This window comes from Phycodurus eques, chromosome 1, assembly GCF_024500275.1.
Source record: "Phycodurus eques isolate BA_2022a chromosome 1, UOR_Pequ_1.1, whole genome shotgun sequence".
Taxonomy (NCBI): domain Eukaryota; kingdom Metazoa; phylum Chordata; class Actinopteri; order Syngnathiformes; family Syngnathidae; genus Phycodurus; species Phycodurus eques.
In genome coordinates, this window is record NC_084525.1 from 17,059,979 (window position 1) to 17,082,381 (window position 22,403).

The 22,403-nt window shown below is 41.0% G+C and overlaps 2 protein-coding genes across 2 annotated transcripts; one reads left to right on the plus strand and one right to left on the minus strand.

The window, feature by feature from the left end:
• The first annotated feature begins 858 nt into the window (after nucleotides 1–858).
• LOC133404765 (keratin, type II cytoskeletal cochleal-like) lies at nucleotides 859–6,491 on the plus strand. Its single transcript, XM_061681012.1, has 9 exons — nucleotides 859–1,480; nucleotides 3,151–3,359; nucleotides 3,445–3,505; nucleotides 3,606–3,701; nucleotides 3,883–4,047; nucleotides 4,388–4,513; nucleotides 4,988–5,208; nucleotides 5,299–5,360; nucleotides 5,683–6,491. Exons 1-9 carry the CDS (start codon nucleotides 989–991, stop codon nucleotides 5,853–5,855), a joined length of 1,605 nt encoding a protein of 534 aa, XP_061536996.1. The 5' UTR covers nucleotides 859–988; the 3' UTR covers nucleotides 5,856–6,491.
• A 1,044-nt stretch (nucleotides 6,492–7,535) lies between these two features.
• On the minus strand, nucleotides 7,536–21,783 carry zgc:171775 (STKc_p38 domain-containing protein). Its single transcript, XM_061681027.1, has 12 exons — nucleotides 21,593–21,783; nucleotides 19,238–19,367; nucleotides 17,542–17,600; nucleotides 17,219–17,330; nucleotides 15,682–15,711; nucleotides 15,275–15,322; nucleotides 15,049–15,163; nucleotides 14,895–14,966; nucleotides 12,417–12,496; nucleotides 12,234–12,312; nucleotides 10,992–11,165; nucleotides 7,536–10,873 (listed from the first exon to the last, which is right to left on the minus strand). Exons 1-12 carry the CDS (start codon nucleotides 21,724–21,726, stop codon nucleotides 10,812–10,814), a joined length of 1,095 nt encoding a protein of 364 aa, XP_061537011.1. The 5' UTR covers nucleotides 21,727–21,783; the 3' UTR covers nucleotides 7,536–10,811.
• Between the last annotated feature and the right edge of the window lie 620 nt (nucleotides 21,784–22,403).

A 22,403-nucleotide genomic window follows, 5' to 3' on the forward strand; every position in this document is an offset into this window, starting at 1 on the left:
TAATGAACAACAATTTGGCCTTATCATTTACAATGTATGATATTTTAAGCATTTAATAGCACCCGCTACTTCTACAATGACTTCTAAATAAAAGTATGAACTACGCTGTAAATTAACATGGTGGTCATGGTGAGATTCAGGGCACGGGACAGTCTCCAGGATCTTTTAACACATGATCTGCAGGCCTGGATGCATCATTAACTGGGTGATAAAAATGTGGTTTTGTGATGAAGAATTGTGACAAAAACATTCCAAATTGAATGAATCACAAATTATTGATGGGGTTTAGCCTAAATTGATGCAAATGACAAGATTTGGTAATCTTCTAATCTAGTCTATACTATAAAACGCTGGAGACCTTACATCAACTTTTATTTATTTATTTTGATTAACAAAAATGTGCACTGGTAGTGCAGTGGTAAATGCTGCTGCCTTTTGTGCAGACAATGTTGGTTTGACTCCAGGCCAGTGCCCCAATACCCAGCCACGGCCAAGATCAGATTCAAAATGGGTGTGTTATGTCAAAAGGGCATTCGATGTAAAAAACTGCACCCAAAAAAATTATACTAAGGACTTGTGTCAATCTTTAATGGGACAGGCTGAAAGTCACAACAAAGACAATTGTGACAAATTAGGATGATTTGTTAATGCACTGTACTGCACTTGCAGGGTCTTCATCTAACTATGCATAGCCAGCTTATGTTACAGGAATGGGTGGCACAGTTGCCTTTCTGACAGCCCAAATATCTCCAAGAAAGCCCGCCTTCCTGCAGGTGCATCCGCCACGTTCCATGTGATTGGAGAATGGTTGGGATGTGCCCAGAAGGTGGAGCTCAGTTGGACCTCCTTTGCTGTCAGAGGCCCATAAAAAAACAAACAGAGAGCAGGTACTTAGAGAAACGTGACTCTCCTCTTAGTGGACTCCTCTGCTCTTCCAAACCTCTCTCTTTCTGCTCCCCTCTTTTATTTGTGACTCCTTTTCTCCAAAATGGCCACATCCATGCGTAGCTCTAAAATTGTGAGGACCAGCTATGGGACTGGTGGGAGCGGTAGCAGCCTTGGAGGTGATTTTGTCGTGGGTGGCGGTCTTGGTGGTGGCAGACGTGGCTTCTCCTCACAATCTGCAGTTGTGTATAGGTCAGTCCCAGTGGCATCGTCAAGTGCCTCTATGTTTAGGTCAAGCATCGGTGGTGGAAGTGCCGGTGGTGGAGGTTATGGCTTTGCTGCTAACGCTGGTGGAGGTTATGGCTTTGGTGCTGGAAGTGGAGGTTTTGGGTATGGTAGTGGTAGAAGTTATGCGATAGGTGGAAATTTTGGTTCTGGAGGAATGGCGTTGCCTCCTATTACAAACGTCCAAGTCAACCCGGGTCTGCTGACCCCATTGGACATTAAGATTGATCCCAACATCCATGTGGTCCGTTCGCAAGAGAAAGACCAGATCAAGGGTCTAAACAACCGCTTTGCCAACTTCATTGAGAAGGTAAGTGACCCTTTCAGGTTGGAAGTTCATTTCCAGAAAAAAAATTATAACTTGACATTAGTTTGTCTGGGCAAAATTTAACAATCACTTTCTGTTACTTGGAAGTGCCGCCTCTTTAAATAATGACTTGAATATGGCTACTGTATATAGTATGTATGAAGTGTAAACATATTAATGACCGTAATTTCCTCATTCTACATACTCCTAATTCCAAACTGCTTTTATCGATGTAGATGCAACAAACAAGGCCACTTCCCATTTAATGTATGTATTAATGTTTCTCTGAACATAGCTGTCCCTCTGCCATCTGTCTCTCCAGTGAGAGGCAGAAACATTATAGTGGTCGTATCCAGTGTCTTATGCCTCTGACCTCAAGAGGGATCAGGTTATCATTGATTGGAATGGAAGCCCTCAGAATGATGCAGCACACCTGTTCTACAACCATGAGAAATAATGCTAAAGTGAACTTTCAAACTAATCAGAATCAGAATCAGAATCATCTTTATTTGCCAAGTATGTCCAAAACACACAAGGAATTTGTCTCCGGTAGTTGGAGCCGCTCTAGTACAACAGACAGTCAATTTACAGAACACTTTGGGGACATGAAGACATTGACAAAAAACAATTGTGCAAAAAGATGCAGAGTCCTCTAGCACTTAGAGCAGTTCGAACGACTAATATTGCAATAGTCCGGTGCAATGACCATTGTGCAAAGGGCGATGAAACTTCAAGGAGTGTATGCGGTTTAAAGTGACGAGTAGTGCGATCATCTGGGACAATGTTGGTTGTGCAAATGTTACAGATACTCCTCAATCAGTGTCCAAATGGAGCAGATACTACTCTGGCATGAGTGGCCAGTATATGCAAATAGTGCAGCATGGCGAGACAACTACAGTGAGTGCACGAGTAATACATAATTGGCCCCACAGAAATGTGACAACGAACTCAAGTCAAAAAATTGCCAGCTTGTTGTAATGGAATTATAGGTTAGGTGCATTTAACTTGTTGAATGCACAGAATGCTGATAATAATGCAACCATTGACAATAAATGGCTATTGTATCATTTTCAGGGTTCAGTGTGGCTGGAGCCTAGTCCAGCTGACTTGGGCAGAAAACACACTAGACTGATCGCTGGTCAGTTGCAGGATAATTGTAACTGGGCCATTGAAAGGAAATTGATGAGTGATGTCAACCACTTCACTACCACTGTGCCAGAGACTTTTCAGGAATTCTCAAGGATGGGCACTAGATAAAAGTGCGCTCCCTGTGGGATAAAAAAGTAAAACTGCAAGCTGTATTGGGGGAGGGGCTAAATGAGGTGTGGAAGGCAAAATGAAGGGATGGGATTCAACTTCTTCACTTCGCTTCAGCTTTCATTTCATGTTGACTCAGAAGTTCAAACATGTTTGTTTGGATCATCGCTCTTAAATGATCTCATTTCGTTTCCACGACATTTTAGTTCAAATTGGGTGGTGTGTGAAGGTGCTCTAAGGGGAATTTCAAATTCCAGTGACTGATAATTATAATTACATAGAAGAGTGGTGGTGAGGGGGTATACAAGGAGTCACTGAAGAGATAAGACAAGGAGCTATCTGTATAACACTATTCACATGCCATAAAGAAGTGCCAACCCTTGCCTTACTAAGACTGCATTTGAACTTTCTTTCAGGTGCGCTTCCTGGAGCAGCAGAACAAAATGTTGGACACCAAATGGAATCTTCTGCAGGAGCAGACCGCAACCCACTCCAATATGGATGCCATGTTCGAGGCCTACATTTCCAACCTGCGGAGACAGCTGGATGGACTTGGCAACGAGAAGATTCAACTGGAGGGAGAGCTAAAGACCATGCAGGGCCTGGTGGAGGACTTCAAGAACAAGTGTGTCCCATTTATTAAGCTCGTAACAAGATTTGATAGCCATAGTCTATTATTAATTAACTTATCCACGCTTTCGCTGTTTCAGATATGAGGATGAAATCAACAAGCGTGCTGCAGTGGAGAATGAATTTGTTCTCCTTAAGAAGGTGACTGAATCTTAAAAATAAATCTGTAAATGGAAGGTGCATACATTAAAAACATTAAAAATAAGTATTGTTTTGTCTTTATCATCTCTTCTTCATACAGGATGTTGATGGTGCCTACATGAATAAGCTTGAGCTTGAGGCAAGGGTTGATTCTCTTCAGGATGAGATTAACTTCTTCAGAGCGGTCTACGACGCAGTACGTACAACAAACTCACTTCAGTTGTGTATATGAGTCCAGAAAATAGTGACTGATTTCCTACTGGTTTGACAACAGGGAGAGATTCTGTTCTGATTTAACTTTTGACTTGATAACATCTGAACTTAGAAACTTATATAACTCGTAAATTTGTCTCTCTTTTTTTTCTGGTAAATATCAGGAGCTGCGTGAGCTCCAGAGCCAGATCAAGGACACTTCAGTTATTGTGGAGATGGACAATAGCCGGCAATTGGACATGGACGCCGTCATAGCAGAGGTGAAGGCTCAATATGAGGACATCGCCAACCAAAGCCGTCAAAGCACAGAAGAGTGGTATCAGCAGAAGGTAGGTGACACAACATCAAACGCAGACCTCTGCAAAGGCCAAGCAATAATGTAGTAGACTCCTCCCTCCTGGTTGACCAATCTTATATATATATATATATATATATATATATATATAAAGATAAACGTTGCCTGGAATTGGAAGAGTAGAAACCATTTGTGAACATGTTCTGTTGACAAATAAGAAAAAAAAATCTAATAAAATGTCCAACCCATTTAAACAGTTGTAAGTTTTGGTAGATAATGTCTAACAAACATATAAATAATAATCATCTGGCCAGAAACACCATGTAAATTGTTGAGTAATTCATGACAAGAGCATTCCAATCTTGTCCCTCCAGTATAAGGACATGGAGGCATCTGCGGGCCAGTATGGAGATGACCTTCGCACCACCAAGAACGAAATTGCGGACCTCAACCGTATGATTAGTCGCCTCCAGAATGAGATTGATGCAGTCAAGGCACAGGTATCCTGTCCATACATTCATTCATTCATCTTCCGTTCCACTTACCCTCACTAGGGTCGCGGGCGTGCTGGAGCCTATCCCAGCTATCTTCGGGCGAGAGGCGGGGTACACCCTGAACTGGTCGCCAGCCAATCACAGGGCACATATCAACAAACAACCATTTGCACTCACATTCACACCTATGGGCAATTTAGAGTTTTCAATTAACCTACCATGCGTATTTTTGGGATGTGGGAGGAAACCGGAGTGCCCGGAGAAAACCCACGCAGGCACGGGGAGAACATGCAAACTCCACACAGGCGGGGCCGGGATTTGAACCCCGGTCCTCAGAACTGTGAGGCAGATGTGCTAACCAGTCACTACCGTGCCGCCGTATCCTGTTCAATTTAATTTAATTTTACTTCTTTATATCAGATTTTTTTTATGTTTCCAAACCCTCTTCTGAACAGATTGTGGCTAACCTTCCATTTGCAGCGTGTCAACCTGGAGACTCAGATCGCCGAGGCCGAGGATCGTGGTGAGCTGGCTGTCAGGGACGCCAAGACCCGCATCAAGGATTTGGAGGACGCCCTACAGAAAGCCAAGCAGGACATGGCCCGCCAGATCCATGAGTATCAGGAAGTCATGAACCTCAAACTGACTCTTGACATTGAGATCGCCACCTACAAGAAACTGCTGGAGGGCGAGGAGGAAAGGTACTGGACTTGGCAGCTTTTCCATCCTCAAAATGCATTCCATCCTTTATTGGCACACAGCACCAAAGTTAATTTGGAACTTCTTTGCAGGCTTGGCAATACATGTGCAACCGTCCACATACAGTCGTCCTCTTCATCTGGCGGCGGCTCTGGTAAGTACTGACATTCAACGCTTACATTTTCTAGAATGATGTCAAAGCCAGAGTTTTATACATGAGCCCTTATAAACAAAATACAACCTGTTGGTAAAAGTAGTACTTTATAATGATAACATGACAGTGATCCACCAGATCCAGGAGTTTCAGGCATTTCCTGATGCTTGTTTTTTTTTTTCTCTCTCTCTCGCTCTTCTTATTGTGTATTTAAAACAGAGTATAGATGGATACAGTTGCTAAATTATTGAGTATAAGGAAATGGCTTTTATTTTCCATATAAAAATAATTTCTGTTTCATTTTTCACATTGCCATCACCAGGTGCTGGTTCAGGAGGCGGAATGGGAATGGGAATGGGAACGGGAATAGGAATGGGAACAGGAGTAGGAATGGGTGGAGGCTACGGCAGCATGACCCGCGTGAGCAGCAGCGGTGGTGGTGGCGGCAGCACAAGGATGACATCAAGAACCAGCATTAGCTCTCGCCGTTTATAACAGCCCTCCTGGGCCCATTTTGTCTCTTCCTGTCTATCATCAGGCCACTGCTCGAAAAACCTTCCTTACCTTCCATATATCAAGCATTTACTGTTCTCTTTACTTCTATGGTTCTATGGTTTGAGGAGCACACACACTCAGAGTCGGAGGGTCCATCAAAATCCGAGTAGAGGCAGACCCATTATCAGAGCACAAACAAAAAGCAGAGCATATTCTGTACCGAGCCAGTCCTCTCTTGTGCTTGTGGCTGTCGATGAAGTGCTAGACATCCTGCCCTATTAGACAAGCGCATACTTGTAGTTGCATGACAGAGAATCCCAGCAAGGCAACTCATCGGTGCACGCTAACATGTTAGGCAGAGGGGGAGGTCCAGATGTCTTATATTTACAATGAGAAAATCTATTACATGGTCCTCTTTTCTGCAGTTTTGCATCTGTTTGTGCGTATGAAGCAACCACACATCATAAATTACTTTCACACGATCTGTCTGAGAGTGAGTCAGCTCGACAGCAGACAAATGGTGTGTTCATTTTGCATCACTTCCGCTTTACTCTGAATGGAAAAAAATAATAACACTCTGACTCGCACAACCAAGTTGTTCTCCACTAAGCCTGGAATAAAACTGATTGAATCTGGCGTTCTATGTTTCTTGTGTACAGTGTTCCCTTGCCACTTCGCGCTTCACGTTTTGCGGCTTCAGTGCTTCGCGAGTTTTTCCAAAATATTCATTAAAAAATAAATAAATAAAAATACAGCGATATTGGCAGCCATATTGCAGAAAGACACGTTGTTTCATGTTGATGCACGCGAGAGAAGGTTTCCCTGCATGCCAAACAAAGAGATGAGTTGACTCAGAGGCTTTGTACATGCCTGTACTGTACGGGCACTCATACAAGCCGCGTGATTGGTTCCCGGCCCGACATCGACCAATGAGAGCACGAGTGGATTTATCCCGTGAGCTGATTGGCTTCATCATCGCAGCCTCACCGAGCATCTTTCCTTGTTGTGTCACGCCAGTCTCGTCCACGCTGTTGTGTTTTTTTTGTTTAAGAAATAATTTTTTTGATAAGTTAAGCAAGCCCTTACAATGCCGCCGAAGCGTTGTGCCCCTGCGAAAGCTTGGGCGCCCAAGACGAAGAAAAAGATGATGACCATCAGCGAAAAAGTGAAACTTTTAGATCACCATGTTTTTCTCCAAGATAAAAACCACAGCTACACTGTCAGCGCCTCCAGCAGCAGAGTCTCCCAGTCAAGTGAGAGCATCTCCTCCGCCACCAACACAAGCCTCTTCGCCTCTCTCAGAAGGCAATGTTGATGAATGTTAATTACTGTATAATAAATGGTAATTACTATATAAGGTTTTATAATTAAAGATTTAAGTAAATACATGTACTGTTGTAATCTTTGTCTCAAATGTGTAAAGTATTTATACATTTAGATATTATATATATATATTTATACAACATATTATATATATATTTATACTATACTTGCATAAACATTCTGATACCCACATACCCGCAAATCCTACTTCGCGGTTTTTCACCTTTCGCGGGGGGTTCTGGTCCCCATTAACCACGAAAAACGAGGGAACACTGTATTTTTAGATAACATCAGAATCAAAATCATCTTTATTTTCCAAGTATGTCCAAAAACACACGAGGAATTTGTTTCCGGTAGTTGGAGCCGCTCTTCGACAACAGACACTTTGGAGACAGAAAGACATTGACAAAAAAAACAGTCACTGAGCAGTAAAGGGTTGCTAGTTATCTGGTAATGCTGGTAATAGACTTCATGCACTGAAGTCTGTTCCAATCCTGCTTTGTCAGTATTACAAGGTCGGATTTTCTCAAAAATGTAGGAAGCTATTTTGAAATATAAAGCATGGAATAGCAGAAAATTAAGAACTTGTAACTTACTCAAATTGTGTCAGTCAATGAAATACAATCCCCAAATACCATTCAAATATGACCACGAGAGCCTGCAAGCAATATAGGCACTTGAATCTACAGATAGATTGCTAGATAGATGACATGTGTATACCATAAGTATATGAGTCTTGGTCACACATCACTTCAGGAACAGGTCATTTGAGGTGAAAGAACTGGATTTATACTTTGAAGTTTCTCAAGCACAGCAATTTAAAATATGTAAAATCCTTTCAGATCGTACATGGCATCAATTAAAAGAAATAGAATAAACAGTGCAACTACAACCAAGCAACCCCTGGGGCAATAAACCTTGTTTGCGGCAAAGAAAACTATTCCACATCCAGTCATAAAATAAAAAACAAGAGGCTCTATTTTCGTGACTTGTGCAAATCCAGCGTTGCACTGCAACTCTGGACTAGACCCAGTTTTGGTAATTGTGTGGACCGGCGTACATCAGCGCATTGAAAATTGGGACACCTGTGCTGGTGGATGTAGGTTTTTGGACGCCTCTTAACAACAACAAAACGGTTCAAAAAAAAAGTTTTGTTCGGATGCCACTCCACAAGTGCCCCAATAGCTTTTGAGAAAATCCAACCTTGTAATACCACAAGTGGATGCTTCTGGCCCAACCATTAAAAGTGGCACAATTGTCTCGCATGGAGACGTATTTATATGTGGAAGAGGATGCAGCGACCTGGATGAGCGACTGGAACATTGAACCTTAGTGGGTACCCTAATTAAATACAGTATGTGCTGGTGAAAACCTCTTGCGACTTGAATGTCCGCGCGGCATAGCTCTGAGTATCTATCCCCACCATGAATCTCGCATTTCCATTTGTTTTCCTGTGATTAACTTCTGACATTATATCTCATTTTGCAACATTTACATTTTTAGTCAAGTGTTACAAAACATATACTTTACTGTGTTATGCAATCAGTGGCCATACAGCCTGCCTGCAAAATCTAAGGAGATCCAATGTATGAACAATTATTATATTAAATGACAAACAAACTGAGTTTTGATTGACACTGTAGGAGAGATATTCATCTAACTATATGTTTGTTAATGGGTTGGCATTTTAACACTGTAGTGCATCGTTCTGAAAAGTGTTTGCCATTATTTTGTATTTGGTCTGTAAATTGGAAGCAAACTTTGGATTATGAGCTCTGTGATTGATTCAGGATTTTAATTATTTTTTTCACACCTGCTATACTGGATTTGGCACAACATAATACAACTTAATTTGTCAAAACATAATGAACGACGGCACGCTGAGTGACTGGTTTGCAAATGTGCCTCGTAGTTCTGAGGACTGGGGTTCAAATCCGGCTTCGCCTGTGTGGAGTTGAATGCTCTCCTCATGTCTGCGTGTGTTTTCTCCGGGTACTCCGATTTCCTCCCAAATCACAAAAACATGCATGGTAGGTTAATTGAAAACTCTAAATTGCCCGTAGGTGTGAATGTGAGTTTGAATGGTTGTTTGTGTCTATGTGCCCTGCGATTGGCTGGCGACCCGTTCAGGGTTTACCCGCCTCTCGCCCGAAGATAGCTGGGATAGGCGCCAGTACGCCCGCGACAGAAAATAGATGGAATGCATAATGAACGACACATAGTTTTCGCACTGGTTCGGATTGTTTGATTTGATCAAATGCTGCTCCCTAGTGGGTGAAAGTATAAGACCCATATGACGACCACTACTCCCTTAATTGGCCCTATTTGATTTGCATTGGAATAAAATATGTAATATATAAAAGACATGAAAGACAGGAAATACACCAAATATTTTATCCCTTAAAGTATAATAGAGATGGACAGCGCCCTTAATGATTGGAAAATGGCTAGCTGACTTTTATTCACTATTAAATGATGGACTTTTAAATACTGACAAGCTTACATTTGATTGATTTTTTTTTACTTTATTTGTTTTTACAGCAAACACAACATCAGGTTTTAGTTTGGCCCATGCCACAAAAGACATTACACTGAGGTAAGGTAATAAGTCTACCAAATCAACATGAGATATTTTTGTGAAGTATCTCATGAACTGGCCACAGATTTGTTGTGGTATAATACAGAGCAAGGTATGGAACATCACTTCAATGGACTAATAGAAATCAAAATTGTCCGTTAAAGCCGTTTGTCCATTAATTTGAAACACTTTTATTCATGGCCTGAAAAAAAAACTGTACAAAATTATTGTAAATGATTGTAAGTTTGCCTCAATTTACCTTTAAATATTGCTATGATAGTCTAATGCTGCCATGAAAGTGCCATTATTGCTTGTCATAGCCTGAATGCCAAGACATTAGAAAAACCTGTCTTTTCAAATAAATAATGTAGAAGCCTGCAGATGATTGTAGATCTGATTTATTGTTCTCAAATTTGTAGTAGAACTGTGTAAGGCCTCAGGCTCATGTTCCTATTGCATTTTCCATCTGATAAATCACATCTAAAGTCATCTGCAAGCTTCTGTTGCGCAATCTATTTAGGTATGATATCTCAATCAAATAGAATAAATATATTCTAATTTATTGAAATGTACCTGTATATAATTAAATTCCCTACCTCAAAGACCTTCTGCACCCAGGTTGGCATTGCAAATGTGAGTCAGTTCTCAATTCTCTGTGTGTTGTCTCAGTGTGGCACCAGTAAACAACAGCAACCAATTCTGGAACTAACAGACGTTGTCTGTTGCAAGCAGGCATTTTGAGTTCCAATAGGAAACTACCATTCGGTCCGTTAAATCCGAAGTCTGTTGTTTGTGGGTCCGTTAAATCAAGATTCCACTGTTCATCAATTGTAATCCACCAAACTTCCAACCTCAAGGGGAATATTTGTGTGACCTCCTCCAACCTTCTACTGTTTTCTTATAAATTGATAGAATGTGCTTACAACTCAGAAAATATTATTCGCCTGAGCATAGCTAGTTCATAATCATTCACATTCTTAGGTTGTCATTCTCTGATGGCAAGAATGTTTAAGGGATTATTAAAAATCAATTAAGCGTGGTGCCGACGCTTCACTCTATATGGCAGTTTTACTGGGGTCATCAGGGTCAAAAGTCATGATCTCCATGTGAATGAGACCTGAGAGGATGAAAAAAACAACAACAATAATCATTAAGGATAGAAGTACTACAAACCTCACTAATGAACACGTCTCATAGACTGTTTAATAAAAGGCTTGTTGAACAGTCTGACTCACTCTTCCACTCCCCGATGGTGAGTTCCAGGCTCTCAAAGGAGTCGTCATAAGGCTGAGAGTTGGGCTCGCTTTCTGGGTCGTGATATTCCACTAAGAAGGGGTGCGACAGTCCCTGTGTGGCTGTCAGCCTTGTTTCCGGATCCAGCACCAACATCCCCTCCAGTAGTGACACAGCTGCAGGCACCAAGACACAAGAATTCTCGAAAATGATCAACTATTATCAACAACGAATTAGCGATTCATTCATGACAGAGTTAACTAAGTGCATGGATATACTACACATACTGTAATACTAATAATGTAATGCCACCAAATAGCTGAAACTAGTAGATGAAATGTAGCTCAAGCTTGAGTCTTCGAAATTCTGGCTATATTCATCCATAAATTGTGTTTTTTCTCTCAAAACTCTGTCCGCAATTAAACAAAGTTTTGTCCACGGAAAAACTCAGGCGGCCATAACCTCCAAACTCTAAGGCACTATGAGCCATTGAGAAGTATTTCTTGGTACTGTCGCAGTTAATTAATAACCACAGAATAGATTAAATAAAACACGTTTTTAAAAAGGGGTGGCGAGTGGGTGGGGCTGGGGGGGTGCTTACTTCGTCACACTTGAATATAAAGTTAACAGAATAAAAAGTCCATCCAGCCATCCATCCAATTACTCTTGCGCTTGTCATCATTAGGGTGAGCTGGAGCCAATCCCTCCCAGTTGACTTTGGGCGAGAGGTGTGGTACACCCTGGACTGGTCGCTGGCCAATCGCAAGGCACACATAGACAAACAAGAATTCACATTCGCAGTACACCTATGATCAATTTAGATCCGTTACTGAACCTAACATGTACTGTATGATTTTGGAATGTACCGAGAGAAAACCCACGCAAACATGGGGAAAATAACTCCGCACGCCATGGGTGGAGCTGAGATTGCGAACACCGAACCTCAGAACTGTGAGGCAGACATACGAGACGACTGTGCTACTTACTTTGGATGAATAAAGTAGCTACACTATATAAAATAAGATTAAACAATCAAAAATGTAATCGTCTCACATAGCTAAATAACACTGTGGTTTTCAAATCCACTCACATTTTGGGAAAGAATTTCTTGGCCAAAATGTTTCAAAAATCCACTTTCCACTGACCTGAAACAGTTTCCATGTGGAATAAAAGCCAGGATATATAAAATAGACAAGTAATAACCATTTTTATCCCTAGTTTGGAGTCACAGGAGATGAACCCACCATTTTCTTCCATGGACGGAAACACCTCTTTGAAGTTCTTCTTCTTTTGTGCAGGGAGACCTTGAACATACGACTGTGCCTGGAAAGGTGCTCACATTTCATTTTGTAAAGATGTTGAAATAAAAGTGTCAACTACCATGTGCCAAATATGAACTCTGGCATGCACACCAGATATGAACTCACATCTTTACTCTGCATCTTCTCTACCAATGAGGAGTCAGGTGTTCCGGTCAAGCAGAGGATCTTTTTTAATTGATCAATACCTGAGCAAGCTGGTTAAAGAAATATCACCATGCTATAAGTACTGTGAAATAACATATATACTGTATGTGTATATGTAAACATAAGCATATGTCATAATTTTCACTGCATACCTGTGTTGTTTTGTTCATTATAGCAACTGTTTGTAATAGTTACTTCACCATGCTTAATGACCATGTACAGTGGATATTTAAAAAAAATCCCGTTCAAATGTCAGGTTTTCGTGATATTAAAAAATGGCCCAAGATAAATAATTTCAAACCTTTTCGATCATTAATATTAACTATAACATGTACTGTACAACTCAACAACAAAAATATTTTGGGGGGGAAGGGAAGTAATACTAAAGCATAGAGATGCGCTTGCACAAGTGTACAAACCCTCATAAATGGGGATGTGGCTGTGTTCAGAATTAACCAATCAAGTTCAAAGACATGTTAAATGTGAGTCAGCACACAGCTGCCACAATTTAAAGTGCCTCCGATGAACGCTAAATAAAGTTCAGCTGTTCAAGTAGGCTTTTTGTACTCGCGTTTTACACGACAATATATGCTCTGCAGATAGCTTCTGCATCATCCAAGATTTCATTGTTTTAAAGGCATCGTTCAGAAGAAGTGTACAAAAAAAAAATCTGTGGCATTAAATGTACCACAGAACACAGGGAAGCCAGTCATCATTATGTGGAGAAAATATGGCACAGCGCTGATATTACCAAGAACTGTTGGTTGATTGATGAAAAGACGAAACGCAAACTGGTCAGGGAAACTGCCAAGAGGCAGACAGCAACATTGGAGGAGCTGCAGAAATTTCTGGCAATTACTGGCTGCTTAGTACATCTGGCAACATTCTCCCATCTTCTTCATATGTCTGGCCTATGGGGTAAGGTAGCAAAAGGAAAGTCTTATCTTGCAAAGAAAAACATCCAAGTCTGGCTATATTTTGTATAAACACAATTGAAATCTCCCTAACGCATGTGGGAAAATGTGTTATGGTCCGATGAAACAAAGGTTGTACTTTTTGGACATGATTCCAAAACGTATGTTTGGCGTCATGCTTTGGGGCTGTTTTTCTTTAGCTGGAACTGTGGCATTAAAAAGGTGGAGTGAATTATTAACACTTTCATATAACATCTGTGAGGTAATCTGAACAGGGCTGTGCACAGGAGGTGCCCCAATTTGTGATTGTGATTTTGTGAGTCTGTGCATAGATAGGTGGACACTGATAGATTAGCCAAAAAGACTGAGTGCTGTAATAAGAGCCAACGGTGCTGTAATAAAGTGTTAGTTTGAGGGTGTGCATATTGATGCAACCTGGTCATTGTATTTTTATTTTTTTTTATTAGCCCCCTTAAAATATTTTTTTTTCAATTGAATTATACAGGGCCGGCACGGTGAGCAACTGGTTAGCACATCTGCCTCACAGTTCTGGTTCCAGTTCACAGTTCAAATCCCGGCCCCGCATGTGTGGAGTTTGGATGTTCTCCCCGTGACTGGGTGCGTTTTCTGCGGGGACTCCGGTTTCCTCCCACATCCCAAAAACATAAGTGGTAGGTTGATTGAAGACTCTAAATTGCCCGTAGGTGTGAATATGAGTGCGAATGGTTGTTTGTTTCAATGTGCCCTGCGATTGGCTGGCGACCAGTTCAGGGTGTACCCCGCCTCCCGCCCAAAGATAGCTGGGATAGGCTCCAGCACGCCCGCGACCCTTGTGAGGATAAGCGGTAAAGAAGATGGATGGATGGATGGATGGATGGATGAATTATACAGGTCATAGATCAGATTACTGGCTAAAGACGTTTTAAAATACTTTAACTTGGCTTAATTTTTTATAAGTCACATAGCATTTCCAAAAAGGTGTGTAGACTTATTATATCCACTGTATTGCTAAACAATTAATATTTTTCTTTGATATCTGTCACCAGAGGGCTAAGTTATCTGGGGTAAATGTCAAATCAGCGCACGTGTGATCGTAAAAAAATTGTTTCAGGAGTAAGCAATGACTACTCACTCGGACAATATTCATTTATTTTTTCCCACTGTTGTCCATATAATTTGCTATTTTAATTTATGTTTTATTGTTGTGTTATTTTTACTGAACTGCTCTTTTCTTTTACTATTCTTGTACAGACTGTCCTTGAGTGCCCTGCAAGCCAGTAAACAAAATGAATTATTATTATTATTATTATTATGAGTACATGTTGATTTCCAGTGCTGTACCATTCATGGTTTGCAGTAGATCGTTGTCCTATTTTCCTACATTCAACCAAGACAATCACTTAATAAACATTTTTAATAGTCCTACATCCAAGGAAGACGATCGTTGCATTTAATTGTCCAACATGTGACGCAAAGTAAGAGGCCCTCGTGTCTCTTAGAACGGAGCCCCCATGTTTGAGGATACTGTCGTGTCCGGGGAAGAGAACCTGGCTGGTGATCATTTCGGCCAGGATACAGGCAGCTGACCAGACATCCACTGTGACACGTGGAGACAAATTTTGCTGAGATATAATTGAAAGCGACCTTTGAGAAATATATATTTTTTCCAAAACCTATACCTGTTTGACTGTAGTGCATCCAGTTGAATATGACCTCTGGAGCCCGGTACCAGCGGGTGACCACATAACCAGTCATCTCACTCTCTGTCTGCCTCGCAAGGCCAAAGTCCAATATCTGATGAGATGGAACAAAACATTTACCATGAAGGGCTTTTTTAAACAGAACTAAAACATTGTGAATCATGTCCTTGGCTGTTCAGTTTTCATTCATTTTACTCAAGTGTACCTTTAGTTCACAATTCTCATTCACAGCAAGGTTACCAGGTTTTAGGTCCTAAAAAAGGAAACAACATTAAAAGTAAAGCAAAGACCACCACAACATTTGAAGAATTTAAGCAAAAAACAACTTATTTTCTGAGAGTTGAACCCACTCTCTGTTTCGTGATGATGTAAAAACCAATATGCTCTTTACTGAGTAAATAAAAGTTATGTAAAATTGTTCACCTTGTTTATCTGTAACAAGATGTTACTTTTTGAGGCTTGTTGTATGGAAGTCACACTGATTGGATAAACATAGATTTTTGTTCGCAGTACTTGTGGTAAACTAAGAACAGCTGAACAGTTTTTAGATTTTTGTTAACTAGCAAAAAATGAACAACACAATGAATATGAGAGCATTTTTTAAGTACTAACCCGGTGGATGATTCCAGCAGAATGAATGTACTGAAAAGAGGGAAAACAAAATGAAAATTACTTACTAAACCCAAAGTTTTTGGTAAGTTCCATTTTATCCCAAGGAAGTGCTATAATGTGTCAAATGCCCTTCTTTGAAAGGCATATTTCTTTTACAATTACATGAAAATTCTTCACATTTTAATGATATTGTTTTAAATGTGGCGGCACGCTGTGCCAACTGGTTAGGGCATCTGCCTCACAGTTCTGAGGACAGGGGTTCAATCCCCGGTCCCGCCTGTGTGGAGTTTGCATGTTCTCCCCGTGCCTGCGTGGGTTTTCTCCGGGCACTCCGGTTTCCTCCCACATCCCAAAAAACATACGTGGTAGGTTGATTGAAGACTCTAAATTGCCCGTAGGTGTGAATGTGACTGTGAATGGTTCTTTGTTTCTATGGGCCCTGTGATTGGCTGGCGACCGGTTCAGGATGTACCCCGACTCCCGCCCGAAGATAGCTGGCATAGGCTCCAGCAGTCCGTGACCCAGGTGAGGATAAGCGGTAAAGAAAATAGATGGATGGATGGATGGATGTTTTAAAAGCATGGAGCCTTTTTTGTGTGATTTACAGTAAAGTTCTGGATATACAATTACTAAAGCAATGCTATTTCTAAATAGGATAATTTTTCAGCCACTTTGGCCCGCAAGTTCACAACAAGACAATCTTAACATGAAATTGTATTGCTCATAACATAACAAAATGATCTTTCGCTTGTAGTTGATACACAAATTGTTGCAGTAGTTACTGATAGGGCCCTTTTTACATGGAAAATGCAAACATCAGCTCTTTCTGTGTCTGCCGTTTTGTTCAGAGCATAGTTAACATTCAAAATTTGAAAATAGCATTGACTCCATAATACATGTTGACTGGAGCAGAGCATACAAACATTGAATAGGAATATGGAGCAGAAAAATGGATAAAATAAGAGTCAGGTGTCAGTTGTGCATTATGGGTAGCAAAAAAACAGACAAAAAAAAACTAGCAAATGGTGCATTCGAGCCAATTTAGAACCTGGTACCTACAGTACACTAAAGACCTGAGCTGCTGTTACAGCAGCTACACACAAAGCTTTTTGACAATGACTTTCAGACTTTCTGATAGTGACAGAATGTCAAAGCACTGTTATGGCATGTTCTGCATCACTGCTCTTTGCAGAAGGTCTGAGCCATACAGACTTGATAGGCTGAGTGACCTTTGGGGTTCTCGGGCACATTTGAAGCAGATGACTTCAGCTTGGCATGCAGGGTTTGGCTAATTTGTTCTTGGTATGGATATCACTGCTTCACTGATTACGAGGACTGATAATACAATACAGTGTTTTGAGTCCCTAAATACATAAAGTATATCCGTATTGTATATGGTATTTAATTTGTCATTTTTTAGTACATTGGAAAAAAAAAAGGTCAGGTATTGTGTTTTTGCCTTGTCACTGAGTATACTATACTGAGTATACATTTGGAGAAATAACTCCTCCTAAAACTCCTAGGATGCTACACTTACCTTAAGTCCTCTTAGAAACTGATAGAACAGGTACGTTATGATGCGATCTGTTAATCTCCGCTTCTTCATGATGTGGCCCAGATCCTGTGCTACAAAGGGCATCACCATATAACTAGATGTTTGTAAAAGAAAAAAAGAAAAGCAGTGATTAAAAAAAGCGATAACTGATGAGCAACATAACGAACCAGCCAACACAAACATGCATACACGAGCTCCTAACAGTCGTGCTTGAACCTCCCATGCATATATGCAAACACACTCTCTCAAAGTGTCTCGACAAGCTGCAACAACTAACAGAAGAATGTGGTTGCTCGTTCACTTACAAGGTTTGGAATTTCTCCACGGAGGAATCAGGTGTGAAGACGTCAAGGAGGCATATCACCTTTGGTGGAAAGCATGGGGAAAGAGGGACAGATCATCATACACACGTCCATTAAATACTAATATACATACATGACAGGAGACATAATATGAAAACTACAAATCCCTCTTAATAAGCTTGTCACCTTTCCAATTCTTATTCAAATTATCCATCTATTCTCTACACCACTTAGTCTGTTCATGGGGAGTTGAAGTTAGGTAAAAGGCGGACTATACCATAGACTGGTGGTCCAATCTATACTGTATATGTCAATCACAGGACACATGGAAACAAACAACCATTCAGACCCACATTGGCACTGAGTGGAAACTGAACCCACACTGTCTGCACCTAAGTCAGGCTTGTGCATAACTATATCATTAGTGACTTAGTCAATTACAATCGATGCAATATACAAAACCACAACAAATGATTAAAAGTGAAATAACATAGATGAATTGCTGCATGTATCTATTTCTTAGACACATAAAATGTTTTCCTGTACATTTCTTCCCAGGCAGAATTTACAGAGCACAATAATTTAGTTACCAAAAGCCCAATTGCACATTCACACTGAGCTGGTGTTGGTACTGTTTCAAATGGAAGGCTGCTATTATGTCAGCGGACGGGGGCAGCCATCACAGCTTCCTGGTGTAAACATTCAACTGGCCTTCGCAAGCAAGAAGCAAGTGAACTCTATTATGTCTATTTCCAATGACATATGAACATTATACCAGTGGGGTAGCGACAAAGCTCTGTGTTGGTGGTGGTTGGTGCGCAACTTGAAACAAAATTGAGTAATAGCACTAACACCTGTACTGAACCAGCACTGGGAGCAGCTCAGTGTAAAAGAAGTGCAGCCACTGTGACCACATAAGTTTCCATGGCATCAGCGTGGCAGAGGGCTCAGTTGCCCCACAAAGCAGAAAAAGGACAGAGATATTTAGCATGAGCTCAAAGTCTAACAGACACACTCAAAGGACATTTCTTCAAAAAAAGCATTATAAAGATTGTAGGACACATTCATTTACAAATTGTTTTTCACTCTAATCACTATTTTTATAAGAAAAAAAATATCCTTCTTTTTCCCCCACCAAAGAGTTGGATGTAGTTTGGCATTTGTGTCCTTAAATGCAAATTGACATTATAGGTTATAAGTAAATCGCTTCTGTTTTGTGGTACTCCGAGAGTACGTAGTGTTCTTTTTGTGCATTCCTTTTGATTTTGGCTCAGTAAGGAATGAGATCATGCTCAAAGCAAGTTCATTTTTTACTTTTGAAATAAGAACATCCAAGGACAATCATGAAACATTCTCTTCTAGTCTTTAGCTTCCTTCCCAGATTGGCTGCAAAACCAAACAGTTATGTACTGGATACGGGTAAGCCTGTCTTCACAAGCAGAAACACTGCATGGACCATACGGGTTCCAACAACAAACAGCACTCCCAGCTTGGCCTGGAGCATGGATGAGAATATAGGCTTTTGTTGAATGGTCAACAAAGTTTGCTTGTCCTCAAAATTGACTTTGCTTGAATAAGAAAAATTGCAGTTGTTATTGATACATAGAAACCTAAGTCTCATCATCCAGCCTTGAGGACTGTCCTTGTACTCTAGAATTCCCAGTTAAAAAAAGACTGAACGAAAAAAACAAAAACATACATTCTCATGGTTGATGTGGCGAAGCAGCCTGAGTTCCCGGTAAGCTCTTTTGGTGTGGATGAGGGACTGGAAAGGGCGATACAGCTTCTTAATAGCCACCTTTTCCTTGGTCCTCTGATCTATGGCAGAACTAAGACATACAACGTTACAGACAACATTAGAGAGACTATCAACCATTACAATCTTCTCATCTTTATTTGATAAGAACTGTCATTCCCGGATTTGTCACATTCATAGTTATATGAGATATAGTCAGGGGCGTATGATTGAACTTTTATGCCTTAAAAAACACTATATCGGGAATATCAGCGGGGTGGCCGCGACCTCTAGCGGGGTGGCCGCACCCGCCACCGGGGTGGCCGACTTTCTGTCTGTCTTTCTGGCCACCACGTAACTCCGCCCCTGGATGTAGTCATTTATCCTGAGTCACCGCAGATATCCATCAGTCAATTTTCTATACCGCTTATCGTCATTAGGGTCAAAGTGTTGCTGCGTGGTACAACTTGCATGTGTTTAGATTTTGCTGTAAAAATACTGCCTTACAAAATAAACTAGGTAGCACATGAATTTTAAATTATCTATTTATGCATCGGCACGGTGAACGACTGGTTAGCACATCTGCCTCACAGTTCTGGGGATTGGGGTTCAAATCCCGGCCCTGCCTGTGTGGAGTTTGCATGTTCTCTCCATACCTGGGTGGGTTTTCTCCGGGCACTCCGGTTTCCTCCCACATCCCAAAAACAAGCGTGGTAGGTTGATTGAAGACTCTAAATTCCCCGTTGGTGTGAATGTGAGTGCGAATGGTTGTTTGTTTCTATGTGCCCTGCGATTGGCTGGCGACCGGTTCTGTGTGTACCCCGCCTCCCGCCCGAAGATAGCTGGGATAGGCTGCAGCAGCCCGCGACCCTAGTGAGGATAAGCGGTAAGGAAAATGAATGGATGGATAAATATGGCTTGTCCTGTTCAGGGTCTCGGAAAGTCTAACCCAGCGGACTGGGAAAGAAGCGGGTTACACCCTGGACTGGTTGTCAGCCAATAACAGGGCATATATTGGAAAAAAAAAAGCCTTCACCCGTACACACCTATGGACAAACTTCAAAACTGTGGGGCATACTTGCTAACCACAGACATTGTGCATAAAAATGTATGTGAAAAAGAGTGATATGCAACATGTATCCAAGATTTCTACGCTGTATAAGTGCAAAAAAAGCATCTTGATCTACAAATGATTATTTAATAAAATGCTGTTTTAGGCCTAATTGTTTCATTTCTATACATTGCTACAAAAGCAGCCAGAAAATTGGCATGCTAAAAGTATGTGAATAATAAAAACTGAAGGTTGAATCGCTGACAAACTTATCAATGCAGTTCTACTGACACACGAGTGTCCCTTACTATACTGCTATGTGGTAACTTGTGAAGAAAGTGTTATGAGTTTCTGTCCACAACGTTATTGGATGGAATTTGTGTGTAATCCAGCAATTGTTAAAAATCTTGACTGGTTATATTTGGGATTTTACAATATATTTTTGCATGTAAGATCTTAAATGGTAAAAAGGAGTAACCTCTCCTACTGGACAACATACACTCAGTGGACACTTCATTAAGTATACATGCGTTGTGGCTATTTTATTTAGCTACATGAACAGGGCAAAATACAAGAAACCAAAGTATGATGCACTGCAGTTGTTCAAGGTTGCAAACTACAAGCATAATAACAAACATATTGTTAAATGAATAGTCACATGACAGTATTGTGCAGGTGTACCTTATTTAGTAGGCAATGAGTATATAGTACATTGTTTTTGTGTGAGTAATGCAAGTTTGTCAAGTGGCTTATTTAATTAGATACGTGGTATTCCTGTGGGCTAAGTGCTTCTCTGCTAGTGGGGATTCTTGCATATCAGTGGACCTGCATTGACTTGCTGACTTGCCTCAGGCACACAATAGTGCTTCTGTTTGCAGATGGCAGATAGCTGCGGGTGCAATAGTCTGAGGAGTGGAATGCACACTTTAACAATATACAGACTATGCATGGACAATAGTCAAAGAACATTTAATGATGACCTTGGACCATTTATGATTACAATAACCAATTGACAAATCTCTTTTATCGGTATGCCAGAGGGCGAACAGCATCAGAATCTTGAACAAATAAATAGTATATTCCTGTCATTTGACGTTAATTCTACCTTAATTCAAGCAGTAACATAGCAAACTTGGTCGACTGTCACATAATGTAACTTTTCCACATATAATTCTTGGGATGAATTGAGTAAAGTAGATAAAGGCCAATAGTAAAGGTACAAAATAATTGGATATGGAGGAAGTCTCCTGCATGCCGGTTAAGCTCACCAAACTGTTCCGTAGGCACCAGAGCCGACTGCCAGCAGCGCCGTGTATCTATGTGGGACTTCCCACGTCGTCTTTTGAAGCTCCACTCTCTGGAAACCCGATCTGATCGGAGAGTCGCTCGGTGGAGAGTCCATGACGCCAATTTGTCCACTCTAAAGTTAGTACATAGAATGAGAGTGTAACCTGACAGGTGAGAGTAACCAAGGTTGGAAGGAGGAAAACCAAGCATCGATGCTCATCCTAACCACGCCCCCTGGTGATATATGCTTCTGTTTCTTTGGAAATTTGGCATTTTTATGAATGTCTTGCATAAGACCAAAAACAAATTTAAAACAAATTAAAAATAAACTACAACACTGTATTCTTTGAGATCAATATCTAACCCAAACTGATGCCAGGCGGCACGACTGGTTAGAGTGTCTGCCTCACAGTTCTGAGGATCCGGGTTCAATCCCTGGCCCCGCCTGTGTGGAGTTTGCATGTTCTCCCCGTGCCTGCGTTGGTTTTCTCTGGGCACTCCGGTTTCCTCCCACATCCCAAAAACATGCATTAATTGGAGACTCTAAATTGCCCGTAGGTGTGAATGTGAGTACGGATGGTTGTTTGTTTGTGTGTGCCCTGCGATTGGCTGGCAACCAGTTCAGGGTGTACCCCGCCTCCTGCCCGATGATAGCTGGGATAGGCTCCAGCACGTCCGCGACCCTGGTGAGGATAAGCGGTAAAGAAATGGCTATATATATATATATATATATATATATATATATATACACACACACATTGACAAAAGTTTTTTTATGGTTCGATGTACGAA

What these genes read in the sequence shown, in the direction of transcription:
- zgc:171775 (XM_061681027.1), bottom strand. Translation starts at nt 21,726, where the DNA reads ATGGACTCTCCACCGAGCGACTCTCCGATCAGATCGGGTTTCCAGAGA. An exon ending in GCCACATCAACCATGAGAAT is followed by an intron (nt 17,601 to 19,237) that starts GTATGTTTTTGT and finishes TTTCCACCAAAG; the next exon opens with GTGATATGCCTCCTTGACGT. An exon ending in AGAAGATGCAGAGTAAAGAT is followed by an intron (nt 12,313 to 12,416) that starts GTGAGTTCATAT and finishes GCACCTTTCCAG; the next exon opens with GCACAGTCGTATGTTCAAGG.
- LOC133404765 (XM_061681012.1), top strand. Translation starts at nt 989, where the DNA reads ATGGCCACATCCATGCGTAGCTCTAAAATTGTGAGGACCAGCTATGGG. An exon ending in TTGATGCAGTCAAGGCACAG is followed by an intron (nt 4,514 to 4,987) that starts GTATCCTGTCCA and finishes TTCCATTTGCAG; the next exon opens with CGTGTCAACCTGGAGACTCA. An exon ending in CTGGAGGGCGAGGAGGAAAG is followed by an intron (nt 5,209 to 5,298) that starts GTACTGGACTTG and finishes ACTTCTTTGCAG; the next exon opens with GCTTGGCAATACATGTGCAA.